The sequence below is a fragment of the Lepidochelys kempii genome, chromosome 8, assembly GCF_965140285.1.
Source record: "Lepidochelys kempii isolate rLepKem1 chromosome 8, rLepKem1.hap1, whole genome shotgun sequence".
Classification (NCBI taxonomy): domain Eukaryota; kingdom Metazoa; phylum Chordata; order Testudines; family Cheloniidae; genus Lepidochelys; species Lepidochelys kempii.
This window is the reverse complement of record NC_136387.1, coordinates 52,548,848-52,576,207: the sequence shown is the minus strand read 5'-3', so window position 1 is coordinate 52,576,207 and position 27,360 is coordinate 52,548,848. Positions and strand designations below refer to the sequence as shown.

Sequence of the window (27,360 nt, the reverse complement as noted above, 5' to 3'; positions counted from 1 at the left end):
AAATGATAAAGTGAGCACTATATGCTTTGTATTCTGTGTTGTAGTTGAAATCAATATATTTGAAAATGTAGAAAAATATTCAAAATATTTAATAAATTTCAATTGGTATTCTATTGCTTAACAGTGCGATTAAAACGGCAATTAATTTTTTTAAGCACGATTCATTTTTTTGAGTTAATTGCGTGACTTAACTGCGATTAATCAACAGCCCTAAGAAAAACTATCAAATATTTACAAACATTGAAAGGTTTTCATAACATTGTATTTAAAGGGTATTCCATCAGACAATTGATTCTTTTAAACTAGTCCATTTCAAAGAACTGAAGTTGACAGTTTCCTTTTGAGTGTTAAACAAGACAGACAAGATCTCGAGGACCATTTTTATGCTGAAACGAAGTAGCTGTATTCATTACAAAAGCTGCCAGAAACCTACAAATAATATTCAAACTCTATGTCCTCTCTCAGAACGATAGGGTCAGCTTCAATATTTTCTTTAAATTGATTAATTTTTAAAAATTAATCAGACAGCATTTTTTATACTATGTTTATTCCAAGTACAGGTGTCTCACTAGTAAACGTTGTGATTTACTACTACTAACTTATCCAGATAGACGGTAGAATTTTCAGGAGCCAGGCTATAATTTAAGACTTTTGTATAAAAGTTATTCAGTGTAGTGCTGAAACAGCAGATCAAGCTGCAAATCCTTTTTCCACCTTTCTCCACCTCTACACTGTGGTTGCACTTGTACTCCACACTACATATTAAAACTCAACACCAAGTTCTAGTAATATGTGCATGTCTTATAAAGGTCCACTTTACCTCATCAAAGAATGTCCAGACAACTCTTCCAAAGTGCTATCAGTATTTGCATTCTGCTCATGGTCTCTATTAGAAACTCTGCTGTTAGGCAAGGACTTCTTTGCTTGCTGGGACACACGCTCTGATTCAGATAGCATTTTGTCATCTTCCACAGGAAAGTGGTGTGAACTTTCATTGAAAGATTCTAGCCCTACAAAGTATAATACCAGCAAAGTTAAATCCAAAGTTCAGCAGTTATTAGCTACAAAGAAACAATTGAGTGGACTTTTCCCTTACTTAAAAAAGGCCTTCTCTAGCCTAAATAAATATGGCACCTTTTTACTCAAGACTAGCTCCTGTTCTGAATCACATCTACTTAAATTTACTAATATAGTACCTGTTGCACTGCAGAGCCAATACAGTCATGACTGTATAGTAGACAATTCTGTTCTGCCTCACACTTTCTTCATCAAAATAGTCAACTAAACCCCAACTGCACACACAATTACTGGCAATTTAAACGGAAAATATCAGTTTTTGTGGTGGTGGTGGTTAGAAAAATTCCGATCTTGACTTGCACACTGAGGAATTCTGATACAGAAGCCAGAGAGAGAATATGGAACCTCCAACGAAACAATTTCTTTTGAGTGTAACCACATTTTAAACTTAGTATTCTCATCTTACTGTCCATTATTTTTTTTTAAAAAGCATAAAACTAATTTCCCATTTGTCAAATCATATTTTGCTCCGTTTCTAATGTAACGGAAACTAGCACAAGAGGCTTGATATTTATTCATTTATGCATAAGATACAGATGTTTCATAGCCTAATGATGGACTATATATTGTATGTTTGCTATCTGCTACAAAAAGGTGGCCATTATTTTCATTTCACAGCAGCTGAACAGATTTTTTAAAATTAATTTTAGAATTTGAGGATAATCTCAGGTTATATAAAAAAATAAAGCTAGGTCATTTTTTAGACAGTTTGCTTAATATAGCACATTTTATCATGATACTATTAAATTTCTCAACTGTTTGTTTTTATCAGTTACTATGTCACAAAGCCAAAAAAAGGATCACCCCAAACAGTATCGTGATGTTTCTGGTAGAAACAGCATTAACAACTCTGTTTCAATATTCACTGAATTTGTAACAGACTGAGTTACAGATGAGCATCTTACATGGTCAAAGCATGAGAAAGTAAACTGCTGAAGACAGACATTTGATTTCTCTTTAGAATAGTAATGTAATGGAAGCAGACATTTTCATACAGGGTTAAGAGTAAAGAAGGCTACCTACTACACTGATACTAGATTACTGATGCTGTACCATCAACCCCTGGATAAGTGAAAATGCTTAATCTGTCACACTAAATAATCCCAGAACCAATCCAATATATGCTAATATAACCATCTGATAAAAGTTAGTCTACACTAGGCACTGCACTTACTTTCCTTTTTCCCTTTCCTTTTAGAAGATCCAGATGAGCGAGAAGATGCTGCAGACCAGGGTCCAGGTGAATGCTGGGACGTTAGCTCTACAGATCGGTGTTCATGGGGAGACTTCCTGCTGGGAAGCTCTTCTTGAATGCTGGAATTGCTGCTCCCACTGATACTGCCATAGAACAAAAAACACTAGCTGAAGATTCCTAACTCCCCTATTCCATGCCACAAGAAATCCACATGACTTTCTTGAGGAGACAGATGACTAAAATCAGGGCCAATTTTATGTTGCCACATTACAAACCCATCTTGAGAAACAAGGTGACTTTTGGTATTAGAAATTGGTAGCAGTTGCTAGGACACTCAGAACTTAGACCTGATTTGGAGTGTACTGAATTTCAGACCAGATGTAAAATTACAAAAGATGGATATTTGCATAATTTCAGATACAAGTTTTTATGGGCATTCAACTACAGATTTGGATACACATATGTATTACCCTGAAGTTGATGGAAATCTAGATTGCACATGGATGTCTGATATTATTGATAAACTTGTAGAACTATACACTTTTTCAACAGGGTCATGCATTTATGAAAAAATTAAAGGGACAGTGTTATGTGAAAGATGGTAAGTTGTATTAGAAGCTAAATTAGAAGCTAAATTGCAATATTTGTTTTCTTCTGTAAGAGAACATTTTACAGCTAGCCATATAACCAACATGAAAAATGTGCTCTGTCTTCCACTTATTCAGGCCTACACAAAAACTGTAGACAAACATCTGTTGCTGCCCTCCTTCCCCAACAAGTTGATAGGATTATTGCTTCTCCCCATCCCACTCCAAATCCCTCCAAAGATGGAAAATTCGATGTAGCTAAATTTTGAAAAAAAATCAGCAAGTAATTTGAATCCAACCATTTTCACAATAAATTGGAAGATCTGGAATGCCATGGTCTTGAATTCCAAGCAGTTACAGAGAAGGTTTCAAAATTCTATCAGAATTTTTTTTTTTTAAATTTCTGTTACTAAACCTTACTGGAACCTTGAAAAAATTCTAGATGTTTACAACTACTACAAAAAGACAGTAAAAAATTATAATTTGGCAATTACATAGGGCTTAATATCTTCAAAGAGTTTTGAACATTAAGCCTCATAACAGCTATGAAAGGTTAGGAACTATTATTCTCACATTCTACAAATGGGGCAACAAGACCCAGAAGGGATAAGTGACTTGCCCAAGCCAACATAAGAAGTCAGGGCAGAACTAGGATTAGGTCTCAGGAGTACTCAATTCTCTGTCCTACACTGCTTGCTCCTAGGCCATGTGGCTTGACATATTAGTTGTGTAAGGCCACAGGTACAGCGGAACCTCAGAGTTATGAACCCCAGAACCGGTCAACCACACACCTCATTTGGCACCAGAAGTATGCAATCAGGCAGCAGCAGAGACCCCCCCCCCCCAAAAGCAAATACAGTAAAGTACTGTGTTAAATGTAAACTACTAAAAATAAAGGGAATTAAAAAAAAAGATTTGACAAGATAAGGAAACTGTTTCTGTGCTTGTTTTACTTAAATTAACATGGCAAAAAGTGGCATTTTTCTTCTGCATAGTAAAATTTCAAAGCTGTATTAAGTCAATATTCAGTTGTAAACTTTTGAAAGAACCATGTTTTGTTCAGAGTTATGAATGTTTCAGAGTTATGAACAACCTCCATTCCTGAAGTGTTCACAACTCTGAGGTTCTACTGTAAATTATTTACCAAATCCTACTATAAGGAATCGTCTTTTTCACTAATGGGATAGCATAGTGTAACAGTACCCTTCTGGGGGATATTCACACATTACTTGATGCAAAAAGGAAGCTGCTTATAAGTACTCAGAAATTCAGTATCATTTTTCATTTCAATTTTCTCCAAATGTTTCTACATAATTACCTAGGCTCAAGAGCAATCGGTTTGTCTGTCAAAGTTCCACTGCCCTGTGATGAAACAAAGTCATCTTCATATGAAACAACACTATCTGGAGGGCTCATGGTAGGAAGTAAAGGTCGTAGGACTGGAGACCCACCATTTGACCTTTCCTCTAATCCTGTGAAAAGGGGGAGAAAAAAGAAAAGGAAAAAAAAAAGACAGTTGATACTAAACTCCATGTAGCTCACATGACAGGAAATGATACTGCAGGCCTTAAATACTTCCATCAGTACTCAGTAAGAAAGAATGCTTTCCCAATAGAAGCATGCTAAATGAATATGATAGAACTGCCACTGGATGTCTAATACAAAATGTCAACTATATTCTGCCTCTTTTCTATACTGAAGTAAAAAGCCACTTGAAAAATGTTATCTGGATAACGTGATGCTTGGGAGTGGAGCCATCTGGAGAGCTAGAGGGAGTAAATTCCATCATCTTTGAAGAATGAAAAAAATAATCAAAAAGGACATAATGTAAATTAGCTTGTGGAAAACATTCAGCATCAAATGACTACAGTATCTGAAGGCAAGAGCAAGTGCCAGAGGACAATTAAGTGGACTGGTAAGAGGACAGAATAGCTATGCACAAGAATAGAATGCAATGTCCTGGCATGAAAATTCTGGAAAATATGCAACAAGGCACCAAATAGAGCAATTAACACTACAAACTTGCTCACTTAGCAAGAAAGATCCTGCCTACTGATATACCACCAGTGCCTAATCTATGAAGACCAGAGATTGCTACAAAGATCTCAATTCATTACCTGTGTTGTCTGCCAAACTATTTTTCAGAGCTACCACTGGATAAGACTACATATGAAGAGTTGAAGTTAAAGAAAAAAGGAAAAAAAAAATCTACCCTCTACTGAAGTAATCTACCCCTGACTGTGCAGCACTATTTTGGTGAGTGAAGAGAATCTGGCATATATAGAGTCACTGACATTACTAGATTAAACAAATCTTGCAAACAGTATGCATTCCATATTTCAGGAATAACTGAAATGGGAAGAGAACGGGATGAAATGCTGGTAAAGCTTTGGCACAAAGCTTGATCCTTTTGTTAGAAATAACTCACTTAAGAAATCGCATCGGTGGGATTGGTGGGTGGATTTGAAATGGAGCTGTGGTAGGAGGAAGCATACTCCCAACCACTGGCTCAGCTCCCACTGTTGGCTCCATTTGCCCAGCTACATTAAAGAAACCTGAAAAAAAAGAACAGGGGCAGGACTTACCTTTTTCTCAGCAACAAGACCCTTTTATTATTTAATAAAAAAAAAGCTTTCCAACCCAGAAGCTGGCAAAGCGATCTGAAAATAGTTATAGATGCCAAACTGAAAGCAGATGTCCACAATAGCATGTATTTGAAGTATATTTAAAGGGACAGTGCTCCAATGAGCGTACATGGACTTCAGATGAACAGAATGGGGAGGGAAAGAGAAAAATACAAGCGGCTTACAAACAAGGAGACGTTAGGGAGATTTCTATGGAGAAATTGTTTGGTACTGTAACGGGTGAAGTCAGCTATCAAACACATTCTGGTCCTCAAACCCAACGCAAGGTAGTTAGGTGTAGCATAGCACTTTGGATTTGACAAGATACCTGATAAACCCTAAGTATACAATTCTAAAAATATATAAAAATTAACATGTACCACACATAGTTCAATGTTCTAAAATCATGGTAAATACATTTAAAAAATACAATTCACTCCCAAATTAGTCTGTGTTGCATTTAACAGTTGAATAGGTCCAAAATTCTAATTACCTACACTCTGCAGGAGTGTAGCAACCTAAATACAAAAGCAGTCTTCTGCTTCCAAAAACAATGGAATTCTCTTCCTGGAGCAGGAAAAAATAAAATCAGGTCAATCAATTATTACTCAAAACTACATCCATAAAACTTCCCTGTGAATTGTAAGAATGGCCATAACAGATCAGACCAATTGTCCATCTAGGTCAGTATCCTGTCTTCTGACAAGGGTCAATGCCAAGTGCTTCAGCGGGAATGAACAGAACAGGTAATCGAGTGATTCATCCCGTGTTGTCCACTCCCAGCTTCTGGCAATCAAAGACTAGGGACATCCAGAGTGTAGGATGGCATCCCTGACCATACTAGCTAATAGCCATTGATGGACCTATCCTCTATGAACTTACCTAATTCTTTTTTGAACCCAGTTATAGTTTTGGCTTTCACAACATCTCCTGGCAACGAGTTCCAAGGTTGACCATGTGTTATGTGAAGAAGTACTTTTTTGTTTTAAACCTGCTGCCTATTAATTTCATTGGGTGACCTTGGTTCTTGTGTTATATGAAAGAATAAATAACCGTTCGTCATTCACACTTATGCCTTATTAACAGTTCCTTATTAATCCATCTTCATATTTATTGAGATACTTGAAAATTGAGTCACCACCAGTAAATTCAACTACAAAATTCAGTCAATATGGAAATTATGAATGTACCATGGTGTAATCTTTCCATTTCTTTTCCTTACCTTTGCCATGTAGTTGGTAAGATTTTGCAAATATGTTGATGACACTATGTGGACTTCCCTTGGCCAGTTCCTCCCATGGTCCCTTGCTTTGTATGCCACTTGTCTGTGTGAAAAGTGGTAAATACTTTTCTGCCTCCTTCTGAAACTCTTTTATGGGCTCAAAAGCAGTTCTCTCCCCAACACAGAACTCCTTTTCTTTTAATACCTCAGCAATTTTCAAAGGAGACTGCCTATGTTGGTCACCTTCCTCCTCGGAGAGACTCCCCTCACTTAGAAGAGGCCCTTCACTGATTGAATCTGTGCTGGAATTGTGAGTAATTATTCCTTTGTTTTGACTATAAGCCTGATTTTCAGACCCAGGGGAGTCAATCTGCCTCTTTGATAAATGTCCTAGCATTCCTTCAGGTCTTTGACTCACTGGGGATCTCATTCCAAGGCTGACTGCTGCACTATGAGGCCTGATAGTTTCAGGGAGCTTTTTAAATTCACTAAGGTTGCCCACTCCAGGAAGGTTATCATCAAAGGTTGTATGAGACACACAAGTAACCAACATTTTCTGAATTCTGGCTGAGAAAACATCTTCATTATCCTCTCTCACAGGGGGACTCACAGCCTTAGCCCAGCGTCCATCATCCTGGTTCCCCAGCAGTAGTTGCTCAGAGTTCCACACTGAGCCATAGTTGATGCCAGCCCCAGCTAACTTCTTGGCTTCACTTTCAATTCTGCTAGACAAAGAAGCAGCTGTAGCTTTCAGGGCTTCAATACGATCCAGTTTACTCTTATATTGGCTGGTACCAGGCTTTACCAAGAGATCGTGCTGTGCAGCAGATGAAGTCACGAAAGGCTGAGGTGTCAAAGTCAAGGATCCCACAGCTGTGGTGTGATTCCTCCTGGTTGTCAGTACTGAGTCAAAGTCCTTTGGCAAAAGGCCCATCTGCTCCAGATCCAAAAGCTGAGAGAAAAGTCCTCCACTTGAGCCAGCAAGAGGTTGTGGATGAGAGAGTTGGACTCTTGGGCTCAGTCTATCTGGCTGTATCCACATAGGCTCCATCAAATCATTTCTAGAATCAAAAGACAAGACTGAAATTTGTGACCAAGTGCAACATTTGTGAAGTACTAAGAGTTCATGTGAACATATATCTTTGCAACAAAAAGTGTTTTTCACAGACATCAAAACACAACCATCTTTTGGGAAATAGAAATTATAGATGTACCAAAAATAGAAATGCTCTATACTGTATTTACATAAAATATACAGCATATACATACAAAGTCTAAACACTCTCTTAAATTGCATTATGTTGTACCAGATAGTATTCGTTGGTAAGAAAAAGCAAGATTTTTGCAGAAGTTTACAGAATGCAGTTCAGATGACACCTTGCTTTCCCTGCCACTCCTGTCTCATGGAATCTTCCAAGCCCAGAGAATCCTCTCCAGTTTTACTCACATTACCCTCCCAACACTTCATAGCAACTGACACACTGGGCAAGGACTAGACACATTTAGTGTGGAATATAAGCACATTCACAAATGTATAAATAAAATAAAAGCCTTTTATTATAGCTAAGTTTCCCCTAACTAGGGTTCTACAAACGCATTCCTCTTCCAGTGATCCAGTGTCTTGGAATTTCCTTCTTTAATCTTACTAGCACATAGTCTGAATATTAGATTTCCTGAGAAACTCACCAGCTAAGTCCTGCTTCTCAACTTACTACATGGCTCTCCAAATAAATTATGCAGCCATTTTAGTCTCAGTTCTTCCCTGTTATTAGCACCCATATAATGCAATATGAATATACTACTGTGATAGGCACCTGAGCAATGCCTAGGTATAGTGTGTACCAGTGTAGTATTTGAACTATTACCACTTGAATTTCCTAGCCCTAGCTAAAACTCTGCCTGCTTAAGAGACAAGTATTGCTACATTCCAAAACTGAGTTTTAATTTGACCAAGGTAATGAGATACATAAATTTAAAAAATGGTATGTGATCATGTAATTAAAGACCAGATCATAGGACACATGTACAAGGGGATAGAGGTAAGCCTTAACAGTTATTTCCTCACTTTTGAATGTTTCAATGCGCATTCTGAATATTTTGTTAATATAAATTTGATTAAATTTAGTAAGTAGTGTCCATTAATTTAAATGTCCAGAAAAGAAGATAGTCGATGCTACAAAGAACTTACAACCTAAATTAGACAATATATCAAATGACCAGATGACAGTTCAGTGTGAAAACACTGCGCAGAGATTCCACTCCATGCTGCTTCTGACTTTAGTGAATTATTGAAAAGCTTCACAGAAAATAAGCAAGAGTCTGCTTGCTACACAAGAGGAAGAGAGATTATTCCATGTATGAAGGCAATGGTGGAAGGATATAAATTGAGTATTTTGGAGGAAGCAGAAGGTTGAAATAGGAGCAAGCTGGGGAATAGGAAGAAGTTAGAACAAAGATGCAAGCAGAAACAGACTTGTGTGGAGCCCTGAAGGTGAGAATCAAAAGTTGGCACCTCAGTCTGAAAGTGAGGAAGAAAATAATGACGTGATTCAAACAGAGAATGATAATCTAACTGGCAGATATGGTTATATGATTACTTGTTCTTGCACAGGGATGACAGAGGAAAGACCAGTCCCTGATGTGGAACGCAAATCTCTGTGAGATATCTAGAGAAGAATAACAGCAGTTGATGTCAATTATATTTTAAATACTATTTACAGATGCTATAATTTTGAGGCAGATTGGTAACCAAAATTTAATTTTTCATACATTAGATTCCTGTACAACCTCAAAATAAAAATTTATTACTGTACTTCAAATAAGTCACTGACTGAAACATCCATACTTACTTACCTAACAAGAGGCTGTGGAGGTTCCGACAGGGACATATCACTACTGGAAGATGCACTAGGAGGACGCTCCTGTACCTTGTTTTCTTTGTCAGATTCCCCAGATGGTTGATATCCAGGCCTGGGCTAGAAATAAAGAGAAAACACTAACAGCAAAATTTTCAGAAGCACCTAAAGTGACTGAGTAGCTTAAGTCTCATTAAAGTCAAAGGGACTAGAAGAAACTCCACATTAAAGTTTTACTAGCATGCAAAAATAGAAAAAAGGAGAGGGCATTCAAGATTTTTGTCCCAACAAAACTGACTGGGACACAAGCTTTACTCACACACAAGAGCCAGCCAAAGAGGAACCAGGAAAGTTAACAGTGATGACCTGTCATCCAACAACCACATTTCACATTCAGCCTCAAATAGCAGTGAGTTGAATGACCTCAATAGTCACAGCTCTGCAAAAGTAAGCTGAACTGAAGCCCCTCATTCAGTCTGAGGCGTTCTATTGTATGCATTTCTTAAGTTTCAATCACTGTATCAGTTAATCAATACATTAAACTCAGATGCTGGTTAGAATTACAAGATACTGAATTTCCATTCACTATTATTGTGTGTCTTGCTGACGCAAGGAGATTCTGCAGTTTATCTGTCTTGTGGGCAAATAAAATTTTGGTTTGTGGTATAGATCATTATTTTCATAGGTATAATCTGCTTCTTTCCTTAACTGCTAGCTTAATAAAGATAATTCAGGACCTTCCTAAGTATTCTACCCTCTATTTCTATGCCTATCTTTAAAATACTGAGTAGTGAAACTGCCATACCTGCATTTCCTGAGCAATAGGGAGCTGAGAAGTTTCCTCTAGCAAAGTGTGTTCCAGCAACAGTTTAGAATAGGTTTCCTGTAGTCGCCTAGCTGCTGAAGGTTCAGAAGTTGGCATGTTCTTTGCCTTAGCAAAAGCCTCTCTCTGTTTCTTGTAAAGCTCTTGAAGTCGTTTGTTCTTTCGTTCTGTTGCCTCTTTCTGTGCCTTCTTCTCTTCATTCTGCCTCCTCTTCCTCTCCTCTTGCTGTCTAATAATGTACTGGCGAACCTCATCTGTGTCATAGTGACGCTTCTTGGAGATAACTTGAGGCTCTTCACTAGCAGCTAACTTGTCTGGTTTCCTTTTTGTTGGACTGTGGCTCCTGGCACCTTGTGTAGGCACTGCAGATTTCTGACTTTGCCTTTCCCCATCTTTCTCTTGTTTTGTACTTGGAATCACTGAGTCCAGCTGCAGGTCATCAAGAATTCCACGTATCTCTACAGGCAGAAAGTCCTTATTTAAGGAGGTATGGTCTTCATCTTGTTTACTACCTGGAAAAGTAGAGTCCAATTTCTTCAGGTTACTCTCGGACTGTACTTTACTCCTTGACCATTCAGAACTTCTTGGACAGGTTTTGTGGGTAACATCCAGCCTGGGATCTGACCCTGTCCTTCCAATAGGGCCTGCTGAAGAATTAAAGGTGTCAGATGATACATCTAAACATTCTGAATGGGAAAGAAAGGTGGGGAGGGGAGATTTTCTTTGTTTCAAACAAATCACATAAAAATGATCAATAATTGAAGAGCATAAAAAGTAAGGAGATGAACTAGTATTCTTTTGTCAGTTCCAACCGAAAGAGAAAACATCCTGTTTTATATATCAAAAGCACTGTACTAAAAAGCTTTGATATATAAAGTTAAGATTTGGGAAGTAGAAGCCACCACTGAAATATATGCAAAAAATTTTAACGCACCAAGCAGAGCCAATGACTTCCAAAGATATTATATATATAAATATAAAATACTAATATATAATAATATAATATAGTACTAATTGGAAACAGATAGGCTGTAGCCAGGACACTGCTACCAAAATGCACATATTTTAACAGTTTCCATTAGCACTACTATAGTTAAGGATCTATCAGTTTATAATTAAATCCCTCCCATACAGCTTTACAAATATGCTGTAAAGTTTGCTTCAGAATGAAACTAGACATTGGGCAAAAAAATTACTACAAGTCCAATTTTTCTTCCAAATTTGATGTGAAATGTGTACATTGTTGGAATACCCAAAGAATCTTGCAAGTTTTATAGTCTTTTCTTTACAGCTTTTTAAATCAAAATGGCCACATTAAATTTGTATGAAACAAAGTGTCCATCCATATATGAATCTATGAATGAGCTATCAAAGTAATCTTAAGTAAAAATATAGATTTGCCACATTGGATTGGACTGTAGCCATTAAGACCAAAGGTGGCCAAAATCTGCTGCTTCAAAGGAAAGAAGAATTCTTGTAATACACTATTACAACTCTCTAACATGGGAAAAAATTCTTCTTGATCTCTACAGTGAGAATTTTGTGTCATGAAGCTTTGGAATTACTTTTCTCTTAACACCATAACTACAAATGTGAAAATGTGAGAGTTCAAGGATTTTGCTTTTGCTATAAGATGCAGATCAGAATTTGCCTCCAAGTTTACAACCAGGATTCTTTAATTATGGCGAGGGTTACAAAAAGGTATAACTGATTCCATAATAAAACACAACTGAAGATCTTAAACTACAACCCTGGGCTTATCTATACACACAAATTTCACCAGTTTTAATTATAGGTGTAATGTTGCACCAAATTAGCTAAACCACTGCAACTTTTCGTAGTGATATAAGTGTTCACACAAAGTTGCAAACTGGTGCAACACCACTCTTTTTTAATTCAAAACACAGATTAATTTTCTTCCAACTTTGCAGAAACACTCTTTGCCTTAAAAGCAAAAACAAACAAAAACCCCCACACTTGGTTACTTATCTTACAGTATCTGTGACTCTTCAAGATGTTCTTGTCTGTGCGGATCCCACTCCAGGTGCCCAGTTCAGTGCCTTGATCTTTGGAAAAAGCAGTGTCCACTGTGGCCGGGTGCCTGCATCCTGAATGTCCTCACGCTCTCCCCTGTCCCTTCCCCCGACACAAGGGCATAAAGGGCAGAGCAGCTGCAACTCTCCCTCAGTTCCCTGGCTAATTCAGAGAACTCCAAAAAAGTGGGAAATCGAGGCTGGATTGTGGAGCGGGATCCACACTGATGATAACATCTTGAAAAACCAGTTACTGTAAAGGTGAATAACCACTTTTTCTTAATCAAATGTGTTCATGTGGATCCAACTCCAAGTGGCTGATAAGCAATGCCCTATCTGGAGGTGGTATAAAGGAGTCCTGACTGCCACTAAAGAATGGTTATAATACTGCAGTGCAGACCTTGGCATCTGATCCTGCGGTCAGATCAAGGGAGCCCTCAAGGGGTGCATGTAGCTGACTTGCAAATGTCAGATATGCGGAGGTTTCTGAAACAAGAAAAGGAAGCAGTTTATGCTCCAGTGGAATATGCTTTAACCTTTGGAGGAAGAGGTATTTCAGCCATATGGTAGCAAACTGATGCACTGAGTAACCCATTTTGATACTCTCTGGGAGGAGATGATTTAGCCCTTCAGGTCACTGGAGAAAAGGCAATAAAAGACAGGAAGACAGTCAAAGGATCTGTCCTGAAAGGGTAGTATAATAAAGCCCTTGAAACATCAAGGCATGGAGTTTCTTCTCCCTGCGAGCAAAATGGAGTTTAGGAAAGAAAATAGGTAAAGTGATGGACCAGTTTGAATTAAACCTGGATGTTAGAAAAACCTCGGATGAGGTGTCAACATCACCTTGCCTCTGCAGAACGTTGTGTAAAGAAGATCAATCACGAGAGCTTGGACGTTGCTGATCCTACTGGCCGACGTGATGGGATTAAAAAGACTGTCAAGAGAATGAGAGGTGGTGGAAAGAGCATACTAAAAGGTGCTCCAAGAGTGGCATCATGAGGTTTGCAAGGATGATATTAAGATTCCATGCAGGAGAGAGTTCTCTGACTATTGGGTAAGTATGCAGTAACTCCTTTAGAAATCTGGATACCATAGGATAAAAAAAATGAATATGACTGGACAAGTGCATGACATGCAGCAAATGCTGCAATGCGGACTGTAATGTAATTGAAAAAACTCCAAAATGTTTTAAATATACGATATAGTTAAGAATCTTTGGTATAAAAGCTTTCAGCAAGTCAAAGTTGTGCTGAGCTACTCAAGCTAAAAAATTTTTCCATTTGTAGGAAAAAGACCTCCTCATGGCGGATTTCTGCTTTGGAACAGGATCTTGTAGAGAGCAGACTCAGTCAGTGACGCTCAACAAGCCTACATCCAGACTATCAGATGCAATGACCCTTGATCTTGATGTAGTAGCTGACCTTGATGCTGCAATACTACATTTAGGCTTGGCAGAATTAAATTCTAATTGCTATCTATTGGTAAACTGATTTTCAGCTGACACACTGAAATCGACGAAAAAAAATATCAATTAGTCAGTGAGCCTACTGGGATCGGATATCACCAGCCCTGTAACCATGGAGGGAGCACTCTGTAGCGAGTCCCCTACAACCCTGCTGTCACAGGAGTACGTGAGTGGGTCAGAGACAACAGAGCTGCAGAGGGCTCCCTGAGCAGCCTCAGGACTGGTGGCACCCAATCCCTACAGGCACAAGATACAGCAGGAGGTTGTGGTCCTGGCATGGCAGAGCAGAGACCCCTGACCAGGACTGCAAGGAGGAGGAGCCCCCAACAGCAGGGGAGGCCACACCACTGCTGAATGGCTCCTGCAACAGTGCAGTGAGCCCTCTGCAGCCCACTATCATGGATCTACTCCCTCTCACCAGCTGGGAATGCAGGGGGTCTCTGCTCTGCTCCTCCAGGATTGCAGCCATCTTTACACCTTGTCCCTGCAGGAATTGAGTGTTACTGGCCATGCAGGGAGACCTCTGCTGCTCCACTGTCACAGGAGTGAGGTGCCATGATAGTGCAATTGAAGAGGGCTCCCTGCATGGCCACGGGGCCAGTGACACCCGATCCCGGAAGGAACAATGTGTCAGGGAGGCTGCAGTTGTCCTGGCCCAGTGGAACAGAGACCCCTGGCCAGGATTGCAAGGATGAGGACAAGCTCCTGGCTATAGGGGAAGTCACTACGCTACTGAGAATTTCCTGTCCGGGAATGGCTCCCACACTCCCGGCTGGTGAGACTCAAGCCCCGAAGGCATAAGGTGTGGGAAAGGCTGCAGTGCTAGCTCAGCAGAGCAGACACCCCCGGCCAGAATTGCCTCTCCCTAGTCGCAGAGGAAGCCACCCAGCTGCTGAATGATTTCATCCCCTGGCTGAAGCCATTTAGCAGTGGGGTGATCTCCCCCATGGCCGAGAGCTTGTCCTTCTTGAGGCCCTGGCTGAAGGTCTCTGCTATGCCCTTCCTGGACCCCAGCCTTTCCTGTACCTTTTGGCTGCATGTCACCGGTCCCATGGCCATGCAGCGAGCACTCTGCAGTTTTATTGTCATGGACCCGCTCACTTACTCACCAGCCAGGAGTGTGGGAGCTGTCCCCAGGCAGGAACCGTTCAGCTGCAGGGTGGCCTCCCCTATGGCCAAGGGCTCGTTTTTCTCCTTACAGTCCTGGCTGCAGAGGGCTCTGCTCTGCCAGGCCAGGATGACCTCCCCATCCCCGCACCGCATCTTGTGCCCTAGTGTCTTGGCCCCCCAGCCACACAGGAAGCCCTCTGCAGCTCATCACTGTTAGCACTGCCCTAACTCTAACTCCAGCCTTCCCCCCACAATCATAAAAATAAAAATAGTTGTTAGAAAAAAAATCTTTAAAATAAAATTTTATATATATCATCTAAATTAGAAAAAACAAAAACTTGAGTTTGCCAAACCCATCTATATTTGGGCAGTCTGGAAGTGGAATGGGAGGCTAAGCAGATGTCTGGGGAAGGTCTATCAACCAGAACTGTCTTGACCTGTATGGGACCATCAGGACTAATGAGAGAGACTCTGTCTCATCACGTCTTGCATGTCATTCTGGGAATCGGTGAGAATGTGTATATGAGACCTTGATCCAACAGTATGAGAAACGCCTCTTGCAATGAACCTGCCTCCCCAAAACAAAAGGCTGGACATTTCAGATGGTCTTTGGTGACGAACAACTCTATGATGGGATTTCCCCACCAGTGAAAAGAAATCAGTTTGATAAAGCTCTTCAGAGACCACTCGTAGTTGGTGATGAATTGTCTGCTTAGTAGTCTGCTAAACTTTGCTGACTCCTGTGAGATGGAGAGATGTTACCTGGGTTGTTGGCAAAATGTCCATAAAACTTGATAGCTTCTGACATGGGGGTGATGAGCAGGAGCAGATGCACCTGCAGATGTGTTGACTATATGAATCTGTACTGTGGAATTCCATAGGACAGTCTGGGACGCCATGGAAGTTAATTTGATTGCTTGGAGTTTCAGAACATTTACGTGAAGAGTTATTTTCTTTTGAGATCGAATCCTTTGTACCTGGGGTGGTTCAGGTGAACACACCAACCTGCTCATGATGTATCATGATCAGCATCTTTGCAGGAGTTAGAGAGAAGAGAACCCACTCTGGAAATTCTTGGGGTTGGACCACCAATCAGTTCAGTCCTGATGGGATGAGTGATGGGACTACAGTTCTCATGCTAATTTGATCTCTTGTAGGACAATACACCAACTTTAGCCAGGCTTGTAACAGGCACGAGTGAAGTTTGCCAAGAAGCTTCATGTAAGTGCAGAGTGACATGGTCTAGAAATCCGAGACAGCTCCATGCTGTGTATGCTGGATTCAATTTAATACTGGTGATTATTGACTGAAGAAACAGAAATCTGTCTTCAGAAAGATATGACATCACCAATTTGGAGTCACTCAAGGCTTCTATTAATTCTTTTGCCTGTGATGGGATGGGAGACTCTCTCATAGTTCACGAAAAGGCCCATTTGAGTGAACAAGTGAAGGACATAGTTCAAAGCTGCAGTAAGCTCCTGATGGGATAAGCCTTTGATTAGCCAATCATCTAGATATGCATAGACATGGATGCCTTGTCTAGCCAGTGTCTGAGGTATCAACGGCTGCTGGTAGCAATGTTTTGGCTACTAGATAGGGCCTGTTAATTGACTAATCATAATTGTAGTGAGGCTGATGAACAGGCCATTTTCCCAAATGAACTCAGTTTCTTGGGATATCTCTCACCTTAGATTTTTCAAGCACAGGAGAAACCACCAAAGAGCCTGGTAGTGTTTCTCTGTTCTGTTAGCCGTAGGAGGTAGAGTAGCGGGTGTTTGCCACAAGGTCTTAGCTCCAGGAGGTCCTCGTTGACAGGTTGTACTATCCTAGCAGGAGCAGATGAGTGCAGAGTACCAAAAAGCTTGTGAGAGCTTGTTTTAAGTGACAGACATTTCAATGTCAAGTACCTTGGCAATTCTGGGGCACAGGTCCTGAAACTTTTGAAGTCATCAGATTCTGGTACAAGGGTTGATGGTACAGCTTTGGCTGGGGAAGGAAGACAATGGTTGCCTGAAATGCAAAGGACAATGCTCCTGCTGTTCTCTAGTGTCTGTTCCTCTTCAGCTACTTACTCACTCATCTCTCTCAAAATGATGGTGATCTGGGCACAGATGTGGAGGGGAAAATGGAGATCTACTCTACTTCCTAGAATGTAGGAAGGTCTTCTGGATGTCCAGGACAGAGATCCCCAATATGCACAATCCCACGATGGCACACTGTATTGGTAAGATTGGTTCAGATTGGGCTGACCAAGCCATTTGTAGGCCTGTGATGGATGTGTGTAGGAGCTCCAAAGAAAGAGCCTCTTGTTTGCAGTGATATAATGATCTGAGGTGAGAAGACTCCTTGCTAGACCATGGAGAAAGAGAGTGCTTCAGTGAGGAGGACAACAAAGAAACAGTCAAGGGACAGCCTGACCTCTGGGGAGACCTTAATGCCAAGAAGTCAAAATTATACACTGGTGCCAATTATGAAAGTCTTAGTACCAAAAACATCACCGGGCACAAGATAGTCTCCTCCAGTAAAAAACCATCAGGCACCAGTAGAGATTCCATAGATGGTGCTGATATTGAAGCTGCCACCAGTGTCAATGCCTGTGCCAGTGGTATTGTAAGCACTGGTACCACCTGAGGCTAATACTTCTTCAGCACTAAGCTGAAGGTTGAGCCAGCATCACTTACTCCTCCTGTGACAGGCAGAGGCATAGTGGTTTGTTCCCTGGAGAACTGATGTTTGCGCCCTTCCTTACAGAAAGATAGGGACTGATGCCAGGAGCCATGTCTGTCTCTATATTTGGCCTCATGTCTCATAGAAGAAGCTGCACCAGTCTTCAGTGCCAGCATGGACTTTGGTGCCAGAGCCTTGCCTGATGCCAAGGATTTTTTGTTGGTACCCATCTTAGGAGTCATGTGCTGCGTAGCAGGGGCACTAGCAGCCTAGGACTTAACAGTGGTCAGATCTGTCTCAGAAGTTGATCCTCCCTCTTCAGGGTCTGAAGTGACCCTATGCACTGTTTGAGGCACTGAAATTTTATACAGGTTTCCCTGGATTTCCCTGTCCTTGTGGAAAAAGGTCAGCACAGCAAACACCAACCTGGAATATGGCTCTCACCAAGGGAGAAAAAATGGTGGCTGTGGCCAGTGATGAGAGGGATTAAGCCACCCAGAAAAGATGTGGTTTGCAGTCTGAAGGCTTTGAATCTACCATTTTGGTGCAGAAAGAGGCGCTATGTGCCAAAGGGAAAAATACAGTCCTTCGCTTTTTTAAAAGACAAGCCAAACAGGAAAAAAATAACAGAGGGTAAAAAGGGAAAAATTAGCACTGAGTTAAGAGAAGGAACAATAAGGGGTAGCAGACAAATGCTACTAGTTTTGTCTCAGTGCCAGGGCTGGTAAGAGGGAACAGAGGGACTGTACGGCTGCTCTACCCTTTATGCTCGAGGTGGGAAAGGAGAGGCACAACGGCATGGAAGGTGCAGACACAGAGCCAGTGGACGCAGCTATTCAAAAAGATTCTGCTGTCATGTTCATATACACCTGGAGTGGGATCCACAAGACACAAAAAACTGACACTTTTCAGGCCAAACTAGTTTTCCAAGTCAAAGTCATATAAGATAAAAATAGGGCTTTATAACAAAAGCAGGTTGAGTTGCAACCTTAACTGCTGCATCCTCCTTATATAGTAGGAGCCTCCTCAAATCTTAGAAGTCCGCAAAGTTGTTAAATAAAAAATTAAAACCAACAGAAAAAGCTAGTGTTAAATACAGCACAGCTTACGAGATTTAGTAGCTCTCTCCCTCCCATTTCTGTCACTGGATGTTGCTCTTCTGTGCTGTTGCTCTACTTTAGGTGCTGGACCCAGTATCTTTTTCACTAGCTTTTGTCCATCCCGCCAAGAAGATGTACTTATCAGATGGCTTCCACCTAAACAAAGAGCAAATAATGAAGTACAGCATGTATTTTCCAGTGTATCTTGAATTTACCTAGTACTTACGATAAACCTTCTACTTATTATTACACTAAGAAACCAAACAAATGGTACGACTTCAGTTGCACAACCCAGGCCTAACAAATAGCCTTGAAGCATAAAAGTATATGAAGGCTAAGGTATAATGTTTATTACTGAGGTACAGCACAAAGTAAAAACCCAAAGCATCTTGCAGTAACTTGTATCCCTACAAAAAACTGTAGAAGTAATAGTCCTGTGCTGGCCTAAGAGATTTGATGACAAGTGTTAGTGAAGATAAAGAGAGAGAGAATCTGTAGAAGATTGTGAGGTTGAGAAAAGAGGCTTTGTATCTTGAGTAGGGGTAGGAAAATGAGAAAGCAGAGAAGAAATAGAATAAGAGAGAGATAAAATGTCAGAGTAGTGAGAATAAAAGGAGGCCCAGAATGGAGGGAGGGGGGAATGAATGATTCGTCTTTAAGTACTGAAGCTAAATGAGCACCTATTTAGTTTACAGAAAGGACTTTAGAAAGCAACAGCATTTTTAATAGCAAATTTGCTGATGAAATAGATGGCTCTTATGAATGTACAAATGAGAGTCAACAACAGTCCTGGGCTATGCAAATCCACTGCATTCTAGCAAGACATTCTGTGAAGGGGAAGCTTTAAAGGGTTAAGATGCTATCTTAATGGTTTATGCATTGCTTAGGAACAGAATGCAGTTTTAAAGGGCCACATCACCATTATTTTTTTCAAACATGCATTAATATTATTCTACGATCCTATATCAGATCAGAGGCTGACAGATCTGGTACAAAGGTATCTTCACTGAATGCTTATAAGGTTAAACATGTAAATTCGTCTGACTAGTTTTTCTTCCCTTTAGCTTCCCACACAATATTTAATGACCTTTTGAAGTAAAGCACCAAGATCCTTGGATGAAAAGTATATATATAAGTGCAAAGCAGTACACTAATTATTTAATTTGGGCCATTTATCACTTTAATCTCTGCTGAGAAACAGGTAATTTGCAGGTAATTAATAATCAGGTCAATTTGTCTCCCTCTTAGTTGGGATTTCCAACTATATATGTTCATACATTAGAGCATGAGCATAGTTTAAAAACTAGACATAAATAAATAGGGATTACAGCCTGCTGGCCCTACAGGGTTCTGAGAAGCCTAGACATTGAATCTAACTAAATTTAAAAGTAAACCCAACACAGCAGATCTAGTATATTTTCACATTTAATATCTTCAATGTTCCTTTAATGGAAGCAGTAGACCTCTATGATAACAGGTTGAAAAGCCACCATTTCAGTGGCTACTTAAATTGTAAGCTATACACATGTTTTATGAACCTGTCACTTGAACTTGAAACAGGTTACCATGAACCTTTTTAAAAGAGATGCACCAGCCAAAGAGATTCTCTTGCTCAACTTGCTGCTCTCAAGTACTTCTATGCCCCTCCACAAAGCCAGAAGGAAGAGCTCATCTTCTATTTCAGCTCAGCTGTCTACACTAAAAGAAGCTAACAAAGCAGAATATGAGCTGCAGTTATTTATAATACCTGGCTGTGTTATGCGTTCTGTTACTGCAGTGCCTGGAGGGGGAGGGAACATCATTACAGATATAACACTGAACTAGCTTTGGTGCCTCTCCTCTAAGAATTTCAGCATAAAAACATGAGGAGAATTACACAGCCCAACACAGAGATAGGTGCAGCTGGATAACACCACGAAATCAACATGGCTACTGAGTTCAACTGCCTCTGTGCTATTCCCCCTTTCTGGACTAATGATATGATCACAAATATTTTATGGAAAACTCTTAATTAATTTTTCTTTTCAAGGAGATATTTGGTTCCATTCTTAATCCATGAGGCCCACAAGCATTGCTTAATTCAGGCTACCCTTTCAACTTTGTCTGGGAACTCCATCTTCAGATTCCTAAATAAAACCAAACTGAAGGTAGCAGTTCTAAAATTCAATCTACTTTAAAGACAAATCCAGAACACACAACTTCTGTTAGAGTTTTGATAATTCTACTTTCTATGTAAGGGAGGAGGCTTAGCCATTCACAGATCCTGAACAACATGAATTCAACAGGGAACAAAGAAACAGCTTCATATCTAACATTTACTTTCAATACCAGTTTCAACTATTAGCCACCATCACTAAAATGAGACATTTACACACTGCTTCCCTGAGTACCATATACTGAGTGCACAGTTCTATATTGTGCCACATTAACTTTGTTCCTGAAACTCTTTGGGAGTAATAAATTTGTATATGGCTTAACTTTATAAGCCCAGTTAAAGAAAAAAAGAGCTCGCTAACTACAGACCACAGTACATTCTGAGGTTAAATATGCAGAAATAAATACCCTATGCATTTTTTAAGCTATGTTAGTATATTGATTGGGTTGCTTATTTGACTTGAAAGTTCAATTCAAAAATAATTCCATCTGAAAGTTTTTCCATTTACTTTTGTTACTTATAATATCAAAGATTAGTACAATTTAAAGGAAAATTGTCTCCCTTCATTGTTTCAGTTGGGGTACAGGAAAAGTAATGGAGAAGGAAGTTGTTCCTTTCTACCTCCCAATTCCCTCCACAGACCTGGACCTGTACACAGGAAGGGGGGTGGGGGGAATGAGGAAAAAAGAGAGGGACTCCTTCATTCTATTCCCAATCCATCAGGCCATAGAAGGATAATACAACAGGTTCCATTGACCCCACCCCACCTACAAACAGTGGAGGCTGTTGGTCCCTCCATCATTGCTGGCATCTATCTGTGAGATAGGATAGGCACCAGGAAAGCAACATGCAGCGTCCCACTGTGACACTCTGTACCCCAAAGCAACACCCTGGCACTCCCGAATTCACCAGTGTTATAATTGCAACAAATCTTGTACAAAATGTGTCATGTGAGGTGTTAATGGAAAAGTTATGGTTTGCTGAATATGATTATCCTATTTCTATGCATGTATCATTTTTGTATCTGAAGTTATGAATATTGACTATGTACCTGTATTTCAAATGTGTTTGCTCCTGTGGTAACTCCCATAAGGTAGTTTACATCCAGTCTAGCCAGCACATTGTGAATGGACTATTCAAGTGGATGGCCCGTCATTTAACACAATGGGCCCTGGAAGAAGCTTATCCCCACCTGGTGGACTTTCCTCTGAATGTTCTAGCCAGAATATGGGTAATGGCCCCTGCTATGACTCATCGAAGCATGGAAAAGCATGTGACCAGCTCATGTGACACTGTATTTTTCCACTAACTGTGCTGGAGGCTTTTTTTGGGACAATTAAGTTCCCTCCACATGGAAGAAGCTATAAAATAGGAAAGTGGCATCATCCCTTGGCCTCACTCCCCCCACAACTCAAAACCTGGAAACACCTCAGGAACAAAGACTTTGACTGGGGAGCTGATCCCAGGCTGGAAAGGAGGAGTTCCAGCCTGTGTATGGAAAACTGATGAACTGTTTGTACCATCAGGGTGAGACACTGCTTGATTCAAATCCTATCTAGTTTATAGAACTTAGATTGTGATTTTGTTTTATTTCTTAGGTAATCTACTTTATCTGTACATTTATTACTTATAATCACTTTAAATCTATCTTTCTGTAGTTAATAAATCTGTTCTATATATATTTTTTTTTTTACCTAGAACAGTGTGTTGTTTGAAGTGTAAAGGGAAATCTCTCAGGAACAGAGGCGGGCTGGTGCATGTCCTCTCCACACTGAGGGGGGGGGTGAACTGGGTAAATAACTTACACTGATCAGGCTTCTGACTATAGTGGAGTTGCATCTTACGTGGGGGTTAGGTTCTAAAGTCAGCACGTAAGGCGAAAATCGCATATAGTCAAAAAGAGAGAGAGAGAGAGAGACGGAAGAATGAAAGAATAAAGAAGGGAGAAAGACGACTTCAACGGCGTTCTGCGCAAACCGGAGTGCTTCAGGATGGCCAAAGCATTGTCTATGATCAGCAACACTTTAAAGTCAAGTCCTTTCTCTTCAAGGTACCGCTTGACCTCTGGAATGACACACTTGTGGAACCAATCCAGAAATAATGCTGCCATCACCCAAGCCTTTTTATTTGATTGCCAGAACACAGGCAGCAGATTTTTGTTCTTGTCTTTTAGGCCACGGAGATTCGCAGCCCTGTAGAGCAAGCCCGGCTTTATTAAAAGCCCACCACATTGCCACAAAACGCCACAGTCACACGGTCTTTAGCTGCTTTGAAGCCAGGGGCTTGTCTTTCTGATTTCGAAGGGTAAGTGCGGTTGGGCATTTTTTTCCAGAAGAACCCAGTCTCGTCAGCATTATAAACTTGTTCCAGAAGCTAGCCCTTTTCTTCTATGATTTTCTTTAATTGTTCGGGGTAGGCTTTTGCTGCCTCTTCACTGGGAGATGCAGCTTCACCAGTAGTCTGCACGTTTTTGAGGTTGAAGCGGTTCCTAAAACTGTTAAGCCAACCTTGGTTGGCTTTGAATTCCTTCTCATCAGAAGGCTGTCCCTCTTCGGTGGGAGGTTTGAACAGCACGTAGAGGCTAAGACCCTTTTCTCGCAACGTGTTGATATCGATAGGCACATGTTTACGGTTCATGTCTTCCAGCCATAAGTTTAATGCCTTTTCAGTCTTCACTAAAGTCTTATCACGCACCTGGCTCGTCATCTTAGCAGTTATTGGAGCACTTGATGCCACAGCTTGATGAATTTCTCTCTCTCGAATCTTGATGACACGGATGCTAGAATCGTTGCAGCCATATTTACACGCCACACTGGAGACTGACATACCGTCTCTCAATAAGACCAGCACAGCCAGTTTTTCCTCCAGTGCTGGAACAGATCACTGTTTCTTCAGATGAGCACCAGATGAAGTAGTTGGTTTGCATTTAGGGGCCATGATGTATGAAAAATACGTATCTTTAAACACTAGACTCACTCAGCACGGCGAGATGCTCACTGGATCGGCGGGCAGCGATCGATCCAATGGGGGTAGATTTATCACATCTAGTCTAGACGCGATAAATCGACCCGAGCGCTCTCCCGTCAACTCCTGTACAGTACTCCGCCGCCGCGAGTTATTGTTATTTTTCTTTTTTTTGCCAAGCACGTATAGTTGAATTTGCATAAGTTAAATGTACGTATGATGCGACTCCACTGTATAGCAAGATGGTGCAGCTAAGGGGTCCTGAGCTGGGGGGAAGTGGCTGGAGCCCCTCTATTGTTGGTTTATAAGTGGCTGGAAAAAGCATTCATGTAACTCAGCAGGGTGTGTCCCTGCTGTAAATGTTTGTGTGAGTGCAAGACTGGGAGAGGTCTGCAACTTGTCACAGCATCACAATGAGAGAGGGAGCCCAGTCTGGATAGACAGAGAGCTCAGCAGTATCCCAGTTTCAGGCTGCACCCCAGGGAAGTACTTCACACCCACCCCCTAGGCTCTTCCACAGAGACGAGAGAAGACACAGGCAGAAGTGGAGAGCAAGGAAGTACTGCTGGTCTCCAGTGCTCTGGTGAATGTCCTCAGACAACCCCTGTGAAATACATATTCAATCGTCTGCTGTTTCTGAGAGTTGCACACAGTGGCAGGGGAAAGGAAAATTTTGTAAACAGAAAAAAAAACTGGTGGGGGATACATTGCTGATATAGCATACCAAACAACCTTTAGGACATTTTGTGCAACTGACCAGAGTTCAAGTCAACAGGTTGCCTTTAAACTACATCCTTTTTCACCCGTCTAGACATAACTAATCTCTGAACATACACATCTAGAAAGAAGCCTATGTCAAGAGTACTACTAGTCACCTGGTTTGGAATCTGGGCTTGATGACCTGGTTAGCTTTTGAACCTTGCGCACTGGTCTAGTTGCTTTCTTCTCCTTGCTTTTCTCAGGGGGTTTCTCTTTCCCTGTTGAATCCTCTGAAAAGCAGATAGTATGTGTGAACTGTTAGTTGATACCCCATGGGAAGGAAAAATAAAACTCAGAAGCAAACTTGCTTCAGCATTTACCTCGATAAAGTGGGGATTAGTCAGAGAACTGCAGCATGATCACTCTCTAGGTCATACCCACTACCTTAGAATACAGCATCTGCTATAGAAAGAGCTAGGTAGAATTCTACTGCTACTCCAAGGCCCACAGATTAGACTCCACAATGCATTGCTTAGGCTTATCCTTATAGCTTTGCCCAAACTCACTCAGAATGAACATTTTGCCTCAAGCACTGTTTACATAAATACTAGAAAATTGCAAAGCCATAAGTATGCACAAATAACGGCTGTAACAGATCCTTAGAAAGTTCATTTTGGGAGTTAGAAGTCACGGTAATAGTTTGGCATATCTGAGCTAATGTTGCTTTTTTAATCTACTAAATGACAAAGTAAGTTTTACAAAGTACATATTAATGCTCCACCTGAATGGGCTATGTCTAGCTCCTTCATTGTTGAATACATGACCCTCTTCCTTTACATTATGAATGCTAGCACATTTAGTCCTTGGCTCCCAACCAATCCATCAAAATGTGATAGACTAAATAGCTGAGCATTGTACTTTCTGCAATTGTGCCTGCAGAATTTGCCACAAAATACACCCACTGGGTATGTCTACACTGCAGTTAAACACCCACTGCTGGCCCAGGTCAGCTGACTCTGGCTCACGGGCGAACATCTACACTGCAATTTTACAGCCCCACAGCCTGAGCCTGAGTCAGCTGACCCAGACCAGCCATTGGTCTTTGCTATGTAGACATATCCACTGATTCAGAACTGTTCTGCATCATTTAAGCTTTCATTTAAAAAAAAAAATGACTTAAACCTTAGCCCTTATGGCTACAAAGAAAGCATTCAAAAAGTGAACCAAATGTGAGTCAGTGCATTGTTACCAATGGGCTTGTGTAAACTAAGATAAATATGGTATTTTAAAATTAATTTAGCTAAAGTGTGTTAACACATTCTTTTAAAACTCTAGCGTAGACAGGACAAGTTTTATTTTCACATGTGTTTAGCTGATAGAGATAAACCCAAGGGTGGGATTCAGAATCAACATTCCCACCGAGTAGGATTCACTATCACAATTAAAAAAACAAATCAAGAGATTCTGTATTAGTTGTATTAATTTTCATAATTAAAGAAAACCCTCAATTTCTAAGAGACATGTTCTTGAAGATGCTGCAGAATTTTCAGGTATGCTGCTGATTTCAGTACCAGATTGGAAAAGAATTTAGGTCCAGCTGACCATATAGTACATGGTGAACATATCTACATTACATTTTCTGTCCATGTGTTCACTTTTAATAGAACAACCTCAATATATATTTACAGTATGTACTGTGTATGACTATAGATTGGTTACTTGCAATCAGCTATTTGATACGATCTTTTCAACTGAAGGAGATTATTCCAGACAGCTGGTGTACACATGACATCAGGAGCAGCATATGGCCAAACCTGCATACAACTCATTCCTCTTACTGAAATGTGTCCCCTGGAAAATGTGAGAAATGGGCTACATGTCTGTTTAATTGAGACAACTCTGTTTATATTAAACTTTTAAAGAAACACTGGATTTCTAGAAAAAAAGATGGTAAGTTAAACATAAGATATCTATAAACATTAGAGTAATCTGAATAAAAACCCTGCGCAAAAACAGGAGTAGTCTATTTTTTGTCAAGGTCCAAATTTCTTGGTCAAGGTATAGTCACAGTCCAGACTCCAGAGAAGAAAGTAAAAAACCCAACAACAATAAAAATAAGTAAATAAAAGGATTTCGGAATCCGTTCAAAAGTGTCTGGTGATCCGGATTTGGCCCGCGGTCCACCATTGACTATCCCGGGCTATAACTTCAGCAAAGGAAGCAAAATGGCTTTAAGACAACTTTGTGGCTCCCCAGTCAAGGTACTAGTCAAGAGCAGGTCCAGTCCCTGGTGAAATTTTGAACCACCTCAGGGCAGCTCTAAATTGCACCCAGCTTCCCAAAGCCCCTAGAGGCAATTCCAGCAGCAAAGGATCACTGGCAGAACTGTGACCCAAGCCATAATTCCTTCACCAAGGGCCATGAGGAGGGTGGGTCTACCTCTAAATGGGGATTATCGTTACTCTAGAAAAATCACTAGGAGACTGATCTGCCAGGTTTACAGCTGCTTTGGACTGCCAGAGTGCCACAAGTAATCAGAAGGGCACCAAAGATTTGGAACTTCATCAACCCATAAAATACAACCTGCAAGTCAGAAGGAGAAGTTTAATTCTACAGAAAGGTAAAAGAAATAGGTTTGGTTACTCAAGATAAATCTTTTAAGTGGTGTCAATGTAGTGAAGGTGACAGAGCCAGAAATCTGAAGATTATATTACCATGCAGACATTTTTAATTGCTTGTATGCTATTTAGCATGTGTCTGATTCTGCTGGCAGAATGACAACAA

The 27,360-nt window shown here is 40.5% G+C and overlaps 1 protein-coding gene across 11 annotated transcripts in view; it reads right to left on the bottom strand.

The window, feature by feature from the left end:
- The window catches only part of CEP350 (centrosomal protein 350), a 141,028-nt gene that overhangs the window by 78,004 nt on the left and 35,664 nt on the right, over positions 1–27,360 (bottom strand). For 6 of the 11 annotated variants that reach the window (XM_073356555.2, XM_073356564.2, XM_073356565.2 and 3 more), the window contains exons 8-15: positions 24,753–24,866; positions 18,768–18,914; positions 10,366–11,069; positions 9,559–9,680; positions 6,706–7,766; positions 4,178–4,331; positions 2,252–2,415; positions 821–1,010 (exon numbers count right to left, since the gene is read on the bottom strand). In XM_073356555.2, coding sequence (XP_073212656.2) covers positions 821–1,010; positions 2,252–2,415; positions 4,178–4,331; positions 6,706–7,766; positions 9,559–9,680; positions 10,366–11,069; positions 18,768–18,914; positions 24,753–24,866 — 2,656 coding nt within the window. The remainder of the gene's footprint in view (positions 1–820; positions 1,011–2,251; positions 2,416–4,177; positions 4,332–6,705; positions 7,767–9,558; positions 9,681–10,365; positions 11,070–18,767; positions 18,915–24,752; positions 24,867–27,360) is intronic. The other 5 variants (XM_073356560.2, XM_073356566.2, XM_073356558.2 and 2 more) reach the window with 4 other exon arrangements.